General features: G+C 37.4%; 1 protein-coding gene across 1 annotated transcript; it reads left to right on the top strand.

Moving 5' to 3' along the window:
* On the top strand, positions 1-10,667 carry LOC311303620 (uncharacterized protein). The gene is made up of 2 exons (XM_084430182.1): positions 1-210; positions 9,803-10,667. Exons 1-2 carry the CDS (start codon positions 53-55, stop codon positions 9,978-9,980), a joined length of 336 nt encoding a protein of 111 aa, XP_084286308.1. The 5' UTR covers positions 1-52; the 3' UTR covers positions 9,981-10,667.
* Positions 10,668-11,731: the final 1,064 nt, after the last annotated feature.

The raw sequence follows: 11,731 nt of genomic DNA, 5'->3' as shown, positions 1-11,731 counted from the left end.
CTCTCTCTCTCTCTCTCTCTCTCTCTGCTAATGTAGGTTAAGCGGGTGTTGTATGACAGATGAAGGTTGTTCTGCTCTGACTTCAGCTCTGAGATCAAACCCATCACACCTGAGAGAGCTGGACCTGAGCAGGAATACACTAGGAGAGTCTGGAGTGAAAAACCTCAGTGATCTACTGATGAACCCACAATTCAAGCTGGAGAAACTACAGTGAGTATCATTATACTGTACAGCAGTTACAGTGAGATTAAAGTTTGCTGTTTAAGTTACACCGATTATACCGTAGGATTGCATCTTCTGGGCTCTCATTTATAAAACTGTGTGTAGGATCCTTACTAAAAGTGTATGTGCGCCTGAAAGACAAAAAGGGTGTACAGCAAAAAATCTTCACTTATAAAACCGTGCGTACGCCAGAACCTGCGCAGAATCCCCCATCGGTGACACCAAACTGCTCCGTCTCAGATGTGCGTTCGCTCGGCTCAGAGTAGGGTTGTGCCGATAGACGATAGTATCGTGTATGGACGATAGTCAGAGATATGGCTGCTGGCAGAAGCCTTTGACGATATCAATTCGATAATTAGCTCGTTTTCCCATTAATGTATTAAATCATTATTATTATTATGAAGTTAGTATTGTTATTAAATTAATTATGAACTACAATTAATTAGCCTTGCCTAAATTCATAACGACATAACCAGACTTGCGACTTCACCGACGCGCGTATGAGATCCATTCACAAATTGTCAAGAGTGCTTGTTTTAACAGACGCATCATTCTTATACAGAGCCAAGATGAAGACGGCATCGTTGTTCGGCAGGATTTTGTTTCCATAGCACATTAACAAAACATTTAATGACACTAATAACACTAAAAACAATACAATTACAAAATATTAGCCTAATGATAATAATAATATCACTAAAATTATATAGGCCTGATAACAGTCTTTAGTTCACGAACGCAGCACAACTCTGCCGTCTGTGAAAATCAAAAGTCACTTCAAACTCTTGTTTAACAAGTAATATTCTTCTAATTGTTTCACTGTCAATAATGTAAGTCCACAAGAGAAATATTAAGCCAGTAAATTAAGATAGTTGCTATACCGTTATATCCACCGTCGTCTCTGAGAGAACGCGCCGTTAATGCAGCGAAAGCTCAGTCCGTTTCTGCTTTCATTCTCAGGGAATGAGCGCGTTTACATGCACGTTATTAACTCGATTATGCTGAATAAACTGACAATGCATGTGGTCATGTAAACACATTAACCCGTTTTCCTTTATCGGAGTCAAGTCATAAGTTTAAGTATAACCGATCGACTTTTAGATTTTTGCCTTTGATTTCTCCCGGCATTTAAAACACATTAACCCGCGTTCTTTGGGCTTATTGAAGTGCGATATGTGAAGTGCATGCACTGGTAGGAGGACATAGGGGAGCGCGGGGCACATCGTAACACGGGGCTAGTTGTAACACGCTTGTTTTAAATACTTCCGCACATGCTTGGATGACGAAACTTTGTGTATTTACTGGTTGCCATATCAACACTATATAGGAAAAAAAAAAATCCGCCAAAATATATATTTTTTTTTGGAAGATATCCATAGACATTTATTAAACCATAGCAAAAGTACATTTCTTACTTTATTTAATTTTTCATCTCTATTTTTTGTGTTTATTTAAAATGAGACAAATCTGATATTATTTTAATCTCCAAGATGTTATTTAACAGTTGAGATAGTTATTTAATGCTTCGCTAACTAGCAGAAGACACTAGCCGGGTTTAAATCCCAGTCGTGCAGGCGTGGGCATGTTGTAACACTGCGTTACAATGTGCCCCTATTAGAAATATGCTATTACATTCTATACTTTTATTAATTTTATTGAGAAAACGTGAGAAAAAGGTGAATAAAGACTGAGAGTCAATGTTCAGAAATGACTAATTATTTATTTGTTTTGAACTATGTTGTATAGCTGTGTTTTCCTGTGTTCGTAGTCAAAACTCAAAAATTAGTTTATATTTAATTATTAAAATTTGCCATTATTTTATATGAAAAGGTTTTTTAATTGTATTTTATTTAGAAAATATTTTAGTTTGTTTTGTATATTTTTTTTTATTAGATCAGATAACATTTTAAGCTGTCATATGTTATGTTACAATGTGCCCCACACATGTTACAATGTACCCCACCTATGGGGCATGTTGTCACATTTCACTTCCATTTTTTCGGGGTATATCAAGAAAAAAGTGTATACTGTATTAATAAAACAAAAACACATAATTGTACTAGACATGTGGGAAATTAATGTGGGAAAAAATAAATACTCTGAACCATAAGTAGATTTACACAAACTGAGAAAGTCAAAAAGCGTTACTTTGTGCCCCGCTCTCCCCTATATCACAAACTCCGACTCTTTCTTGACCTAAGAAACTATTAAAATGTGTTCCCATCTCATGCAGAAGTACAGTCAAAATGCTGCATCTGTAACGGCATGAGAGGATAATGTGTGTCCGTACATTTCCCGCTAACATGTTGAAATACTCTGAGTCAGATACAAGAATGATTAGGATCTTTCTTTACCTCACTATACTGGGGAATAACCTGATTTAGCCTATTAATAAACACTCCACCTTTGCAAGCAAAATAGAAAACAATTTTTTTATATATATAAAACGAATTAATAAAACAAGCAAATTAACGAGTAAATAAGCAAGTTAATAATCACATAAATAAGCCCCGCCCCCCTCACGATAATGTCGTGTATCGCCGATCTCACAGGCTGACGATAGGACGATATAAAAATGGAGCATATCGCCCAACACTAGCTCAGAGTTTGTGTGCAGGTGCGCACATTTTCCTGTCAAGTTTGTTTTTATAAATCACAATTTATACGTGAGAAGTGGCGTACGGCTCTATCAGGACCTGTTTAGTGCAGCGGTTATACATGAGGACCCTGGCCTTTGCCATTGGTCAATATTAAAATAAGGTGTTGAACTAGTAAATAATTGCAGTTAAAGTATTTGAAACAATGCACTGATTGTGTTCATGTTGTTCTGCAGAAATATCATGAGATTTGCATCTGCTGCTGCAAGAAACAAGAGATAATAAAAAAATAAGAAACAGATTAAAGAATAAACAACAGTTTCCAGCAAACAGAACTAGTGTGACACGATTACAAGCAGAATATGGGAACTATAGACTAAATGACAGACTATATCCCTGCTGTAGCTCTTTAACCCCTATAATCCCCATGAGAAAATCATAATCACATTACTAAGCAACCACTGAATGGAATAACACAAAATATATATATCACTTCAAAGCTTAGAAACTCTGCTGTTTAATGCATATAACCATTTCAATCAAATCTTGACGAGTTCTGAGTCGTCCCTCTAAACCGGAGTGAACCGCTGGCGACGCCACCTAGCTACGGAAAAATTAATAATCATATTGTTCAAACTACTGCCTTGATCAACACAAAATAAGTGTCATTTCAAAGCTTAGAGTCTGAACTTTTTCATAATTTATGAATTTATGAAATATATGTTTTGGTACCATGTACTGTAATATGTCAAAAACATTTATCAGCAGTGTCTCAGCATGAGATTGTCCAAATGTAATAAAAAAATACTAAAAATATAAAAGGTTTTCTATCAAATGATACCCACCTTTTAGCTCTCCCTGATTTAGTTTTGGAGTTTTGATTCTTTACTTTACTTTTTTTTTATGCCTTCAGGGCTTAAAGGGTTAATAAGATGTTCATCATAGATCTGAGTCATTTTCTCTTTCTGTCTTCAGTCTGAGTGTATGCAGTATTACAGAGAAACAGAGTCTCATCCTGACGTCAGCTCTGACATCAAACCCATCACACCTGAGAGAGCTGGACCTGAGCGGGAATACACTAGGAGACTCTGCAGTGAAAAACCTCAGTGATCTACTGATGAACTCACAATTCAAGCTGGAGAAACTACAGTGAGTATCATTATACTGTACAGCAGTTACAGTGAGATTAAAGTTTACTGTTTAGATTATTTAAAGGCAACTGGACTCAAGTCTCATCATTTATAGCACTGCACTTTCTGGTGTTTCTCCATCTGAAGAAAGATTCAGAAACACTATTAGTGAACGGCTTGTTATGTGTATCAGTAGAAAGAGCATTAAACTGAAGCATTTGAAACTTTGTGGCTATAAAATTGTTTCATATACTGAAATCTGACAAATCTTTGCTTTGAAACAATACAGAAGTGAGAACAGACTAAAAACAGCGTAACAAATGACAGTAGATTATTCTGACAGAGTAACAGTTATACTGGACTAATGGTGCTTTACACTAAATCTTAATTTATTAAGCATAATGTATTTATAGGTTGTAAACTACACTTTAAAAATGACTTTATATAAATTGTGATTCATGTACAAGATTTTCTGATGATGAAAATGTGAAATCAGTCCATTTAAATGTTAACTTTTCTATTGTTTCTATACTGATCCTATATATTAATCTACAGTGATAAATTCACTTATTTGTGGAGTGAGGACGGATCCAGACTTGGATTGTAACTAGTTTCCTCAAATGCTCCTGTCTTGGTTTGTTCATATCATTAAGTCTCCATGATTTTGCTGGTGTATTAGTGACTGTATGGCATTTATTAATGATGCTTTTAACTCACACATGAACTGAACATTGATCTCAGTCATTTTCTCTTTCTGTCTTCAGTCTGAGTGATTGCAGTATTACAGCGAAACAGAGTCTCATCCTGACTTCAGCTCTGAGATCAAACCCATCACACCTGAGAGAGCTGGACCTGACCGGGAATACACTAGGAAACTCAGGAGTGAAACACTTATGTGACGTACTGAAGGATCCACACTGTAAACTGGAGAGATTGAGGTCAGTCACATTCACATACAAGAAAGAAAAAGTGTTTTTATATTTGAAAGAGAATAAAGAGTTTGTTTTTCTCATTTCTGCTAATGTAGGTTAATCTACTGTTATATGACAGATGAAGGTTGTTCTGCTCTGACTTCAGCTCTGAGATCAAACCCATCACACCTGAGAGAGCTGGACCTGAGTGTGAATATAATAGGAGACTCTGGAGTGAAAAACCTCAGTGATCTACTGATGAACCCACAATTCAAGCTGGAGAAACTAGAGTTAGTATCATTATACTGTACAGCAGTTACAGTGAGATTAAAGTTTACTGTTTATTATATTTTAAGGCAACTGGACTCGAGTCTCATCATTTATAGCAGCGGTCCCCAACCTGTTTTGTGCCACGGACCGGTTTAATATCAGACAGTATTTTCACGGGCCGGCCTTTAAGGTGTGACGGATAAATACAACAAAATAAAATGATACGACCGGCATAAAAACGGGGGTATTTTTAAAATATAATAATAAACGTGAATCCAATGTGTAGGCCTACTCGCAACTTTATTAGCAGCGTTCTCGTAACATCGTGCCTAAAGACAACTGAGAAAGCCTGAACACAAACAAAATGCCCCCAAAAGAAAAAAATCTCCATGTTTTTGGTGGTGACGCGTTCATGTAACGTGAGGGTGGCGCTGCCAATAAAGCATCTAAAAGCATACAAAACTAAATTCACTTTAAAGACAGGCTTTGTGCTTTCTGCTTGAGGTCTCAGTGAAAGTTTTAAAGCAGTCTTTTAGTGCCGCTTTCAGAGCGCTCACGTCCGTAACCGAGAACTGTCCCGTCTGTCACATTGGGGTTTTTTTGTGTGTGAAATAAATTTCTACATAAATGTGACTTATAGTCCAGTGCGACTTAGGCTATATATGTGTTTTCTTCTTCATGGCGCATTTTTTGACTGATGCGCCTTATAGTCTGAAAAATACGGTAAGTTATTCAATTCTTTCTGTGCAGCCTGGTACCAAATGTCCCGCGGCCCGGGGGTTGGGGACCCCTGATTTATAGCACTGCACTTTCTGGTGTTCCTCCATCTGAAGAAAGATTCAGAAACACTATTAGTGAACGGCTTGTTATGTGTATCAGTAGAAAGAGCATTAAACTGTGAAGCATTTGAAACTTTGTGGCTATAAAATTGTTTCATATACTGAAATCTGACAAATCTTTGCTTTGAAACAATACAGAAGTGAGAACAGACTAAAAACAGCGTAACAAATGACAGTAGATTATTCTGACAGAGTTACAGTTATACTGGACTAATGGTGCTTTACACTAAATCTTAATTTATTAAGCAAAATGTGTATGTAAGCGATAAGGTCCTGGAGGCTGTGCTGTATGGTGAATAAGTCACGGCTGAAGGGCGATGTTAGGCTCGATGTGAAGCGAGTCAGCCGTCACTTATTCACCATTCAGCACAGCCTCGAGGACCTTACTGCTTTTATATTGCTTTTCCTTCCCCTCTCTACAGATAAAGCGTTGTCGGGATAATTCTGGGTTGCGTGGCTAAATGTTAAGGCCAGACAGTAGTGTGTTGAGGGTTGGTTTGTAGGGAAGGACTACACGCCTGCGCACACATACTCAAACACACACACCTATAGACTGAACTCGTAACACACATGTGTGCGCCATCAGCGTTCTCACGGGTTCGCGTTTTTGAAGTTTGCGCAGAAAGAACTGAAGAGTTTTCTGTGAGAACGGTGTGTGTTTGCGGCCCCTAAGTTAATAACTAATGATCGTTGCGACGGAAGTGAATCAATCAAACTAACTTTATCTGGACAATAACTTTATTCTAGAGCTGCTGTAAAGCCAGAACAATCTCTGTTACTGTAATCTCCTATTATCACTGTAAAGCTGCTTTGGAACAATCTACACTGTTAAAAGCGCTGTATAAATGAAGATGACTTGACTTGACTATTAAACGGTTTCCACACAATACAAATATTAAAGCTGAAAAATATGTATCTATGCAACTTGCATGAAGTAAAATCACTAAAAGCCTTCCTTCCGCTGGAACAAATAGTCCCTGACCGTGAAGAGCAACAGAAGTTGCATTATTTCTCCATTAGATGGCGGCAAACACTGTCTTTATGAGTGAGTCAGTCAGTAGAGAAGACTTTATATTGAAAGGACTGAAACTTGTGATCACGGAAAAGCAAGACTCAACTGATAAATGACTAGAGGAACAAGAAAACCCTTTGACTGTTAAAAGAACAAGATATCGCAGCGGACATTCAAACGATGTTTTATTATGAATAAAGGACTGACCTGAAGTAAAATGCTAAATCTACTGTAAATGCAGGTACATTTACTTACTCGACCTCTCACCATACTCTACTCTATAAGCTTCAGTGAGCAATATCAGTGAGATCAAACATGTGTTGCGTTGCTAAGAGTGGTTGCTAGGGGTGTTGTGTAGTGATACACAGAACCGTTGGGTGAAGCGGTCATAGCCGTGTTTTATCGTGAATAAGGTCCTTGTCTAGACATTGTGAAAAATGTCATAAACCCTTAAAATAAAACAAATGGTTATGTACAACATAAAATAGCTCTTTGAGTAGACCTAGCTTTATATTATTAGTTTTTATTATATTAGAGTTTTATATTATTAGTGTTACATTATGTTTTTGTATTTAAACTTATTGGGGTGGCGAGTTGCTTATATTTTATTAAGTCCCTGCTTTTTAAAAAAAATGTAACAAAAAGATATTGACTGTAATAACAATAAATTCATAAATAAATAAAACGTGTCAGGGCTTGACATTGTGACAATCATGTTGTATATAATTGATTATGAATCAATATTTACATCAGAGCTCAATCAGCTTTGACATATTTGTGATATTTTTGTGATATTTTTACCTTTATAAAGGGCTTTTTCCCCTAATCTTATTAAATATATGCTTAATGATTCCTCTTTCATTTTAAACTCTTAAATATGATCAATACATTAAATTAGAATAAGACACTATAGGACTGTTACCAATCAAATTAAATCACTTACACTAAATAATATACATTAAATAATGTTATGATATTTTTTTTATATATTTAATAAGAAAAGTTGAAAAGAATGACACTTTTAAACATGAAACTAAACCGCCAGTAGATGGCAGTAGGTGATAAGTGGTGTTATTAAGCGAGTCATTGAGTCATTTATTCAAACGATTCGTTCAAACGGCTGATTCATCAAGAATAAAGTAGTCGTTCATGAATGGGTCATTGAATCTTTGACTCAACCGATTTGTTCAAAACACTGAATCATTCAGTAATGAAAACACGGTTGACTGTGAGACGCGTTCTGCTTCTGCTGTGATCTTTGTTTGGACTGGAATTATTGAGCATCTAAAATGTAAGTGACTTAATATTAATTACTTGTTTATTGAACTGTGGAAATCAGTGTTACATTTGCAGTCGTGATGGTATTCAGCACTTGGTCGTGTGGTGTTGCCGAACTGTATCATGATATAAATATAAAACTCGAGAGGCTGCGAGAGCCTAAACAGCACAACCTTGTTAGCGTCAGTACATTATGTAGGCTACTATTGATCATTATCATTGTATCATATTCATAATTGATCATTATCGTTTAATGTTATTATGCAATTAGTTTGATCTCATTTGAGCCCCCCTGAAGAAACTGTAATGCCCGTCCGTGAAGTTGTGTCTGGCGCCGGGTCTGCTGTAAACATGCTTTATTCATATGAAAATAACCCACATCACACGAACATCACACACAAACCACATATACTCGAAATCATGCATTTATTAGCTTCTTGTTTCAGATGAAGAGATGTGTTTAGTTGCTCAGTTTGTCCAGATCAAGAGTGTGATGTTTTAACGAGTAATGAATGTTGAACAACAGTAATATGGGGCCGTCTGAGATCTTTGACACGAAAGGGGTTAAAAAAAGTTTAAATGAGGATTGTAAAATTTGATTTAATAATTTGCTGAGTGTTTTTGAGTGGATAGATATGTGTATGTACATTTGAGAAAATAGATATGTGTATGAGATTTTTAATTAATTCATTATTATCTTTTCAAATGAATTTAAGGTCCCGTTTTTCGTGTGTTTTTGAAGCTTTGATTGTGTTTACGGTGTGCAATATAACATGTGTTCATGTTTCGCGTGTAAAAAAAACACAGTATTTTTCACACAATTTACTGATCTGTATACCGCTGTTTTCACTGTCCTAAGAACGGGCTGATGACTTCCTTGTTCTATTAAGTCCCTCCTTCAGAAATACGTAACGAGTTCTGATTGTGCCAGCGGTTCCTGTGTTGTGATTGGACAGCAGCTTAGCACACGTTGCCCTGAAAGGTCACGCCTCTTACCATAACGTGGAGATGCATGCGCTCAGGGAAGGCCAAACAAAGGTGATTTGACTCGGGATGAAAATAACAGCGTCTCGACGACATGGCGACAAACACGCTCTACAAACGCAACTCTTCCTCTTCTCTGTGGGAGTGTTTTGTGTATTCCTGTGGGCGGAGGTTAGTCAAGAAACTGCTCTAGTGACGTCATTAAAGCAGGAAGTAGAGGGATGTAGTCCAAACCGGCCGTTCACTGTAGGCGACTTCTGTTAAATAAAATATCTCGCTTGGCATTGAACTTTGAGCTTTATAATTTTACAGATATTATTTATACTCTAACAACAACATTACACACTAACTAAAGTTTGAAACATGGGATCACGAAGAACGGGACCTTTAAATGTTTTTTATCTAAATAATGAAATTGTACAACGGTTTGGGTTTTTCTTTTTTTGTAAATATAAAGGATGTGTTACGGTTAAATATTGTTTGAGGTATGTCTATACAGTGTAATTATAAATGAAGGTGTGTTAAAGGTCTCTCTCTCTCTCTCTCTCTGCTAATGTAGGTTAAGCGGGTGTCGTATGACAGATGAAGGTTGTTCTGCTCTGACTTCAGCTCTGAGATCAAACCCATCACACCTGAGAGAGCTGAACCTGAGCGGGAATAAACTAGGAGAGTCTGGAGTGAAAAACCTCAGTGATCTACTGATGAACACACAATTCAAGCTGGAGAAACTACAGTGAGTATCATTATACTGTACAGCAGTTACAGTGAGATTAAAGTTTACTGTTTATTATATTTTAAGGCAACTGGACTCGAGTCTCATCATTTATAGCAGCGGTCCCCAACCTGTTTTGTGCCACGGACCGGTTTAATATCAGACAGTATTTTCACGGGCCGGCCTTTAAGGTGTGGCGGATAAATACAACAAAATAAAATGATACGACCGGCATAAAAACGGGGGTATTTTTTAAATATAATAATAAACGTGAATCCAATGTGTAGGCCTACTCGCAACTTTATTAGCAGCGTTCTCGTAACATCGCGCCTTAAGACAACTGAGAACGCCTGAACACAAACAAAATGCCCCCAAAAGAAAGAAATCTCCATGTTTTCGGTGGTGACGCGTTCATGTAACGTGAGGGTGGCGCTGCCAATAAAGCATCTAAAAGCATACAAAACTAAATTCACTTTAAAGACAGGCTTTGTGCTTTCTGCTTGAGGTCTCAGTGAAAGTTTTAAAGCAGTCTTTTAGTGCCGCTTTCAGAGCGCTCACGTCCGTAACCGAGAACTGTCCCGTCTGTAACATTGGGGTTTTTTTGTGTGTGAAATACATTTCTACATAAATGCGACTTATAGTCCAGTGCGACTTAGGCTATATATGTGTTTTCTTCTTCATGGCGCATTTTTTGACTGATGTGCCTTATAGTCTGAAAAATAAGGTAAGTTATTAAATTCTTTCTGTGCAGCCTGGTACCAAATGTCCCGCGGCCCGGGGGTTGGGGACCCCTGATTTATAGCGCTGCACTTTCTGGTGTTTCTCCATCTGAAGAAAGATTCAGAAACACTATTAGTGAACGGCTTGTTATGTGTATCAGTAGAAAGAGCATTAAACTGGAGCATTTGAAACTTTGTGGCTATAAAATGGTTTCATATACTGAAATCTGACAAATCTTTGCTTTGAAACAATACAGAAGTGAGAACAGACTAAAAACAGCGTAACAAATGACAGTAGATTATTCTGACAGAGTTACAGTTATACTGGACTAATGGTGCTTTACACTAAATCTTAATTTATTAAGCAAAATGTGTATGTAAGCAATAAGGTCCTGGAGGCTGTGCTGTATGGTGAATAAGTCACGGCTGAAGGGCGATGTTAGGCTCGATGTGAAGCGAGTCAGCCGTCACTTATTCACCATACAGCACAGCCTCGAGGACCTTACTACTTTTATATTGCTTTTATTAAACGGTTTCCACTCTGTTACGAACTGCTCCAAGACACCAAGGTTAGATCCAAATGCAGCTTTATTGGCTGGGGCAATCCAGAGGCGTAATCCAATGTACAGGCTAGGGTCATACACAGGCAGGAAGTCAAAACAAAGAAAGAAACAAAACAAACAGGCAGGGACCAGAGGCAAGAAAGTAATCCAGGGAACAGGGCAAGATATCAAAAACCAAGAAACAAGAAAACCAGGGAAACGCTCAGAAACGCAGTGAAACTGTAGGAGCCATTTATGTTTATTGTTTGCATACTATTTTATTTTGTTTGGATAGATTTATATTAGTATTTAGGACACTGGGTGACAGTGATTAGATGCACATGGTTGTATATAAGGGGGCATAGGTGACAGGAAGTGATAGCCACAGGTAGGGGGAGCCCACACAGTTCTCACCAGACAGACAGACCACAGACAACAGAGCACGGATTACAGATCAGATACACGGCACGCTAACAACTGGGAACAAGATAAGAAACAACAATCAACTGGTATGT

Source organism: Rutilus rutilus (assembly GCF_951802725.1).
Source record: "Rutilus rutilus genome assembly, chromosome: 14".
In the NCBI taxonomy this organism is placed as follows: Eukaryota; Metazoa; Chordata; class Actinopteri; order Cypriniformes; family Leuciscidae; genus Rutilus; species Rutilus rutilus.
Note: the sequence above shows the minus strand (reverse complement) of the source record. Positions and strands in the feature narration are given on the sequence as shown.

Coding starts and splice junctions, on each gene's coding strand:
- LOC311303620 (XM_084430182.1), top strand. CDS start 53: ATGACAGATGAAGGTTGTTCTGCTCTGACTTCAGCTCTGAGATCAAAC. Junction 211..9,802: donor TTCAAGCTGGAGAAACTACA/GTGAGTATCATT, acceptor CTGCTAATGTAG/GTTAAGCGGGTGTCGTATGA.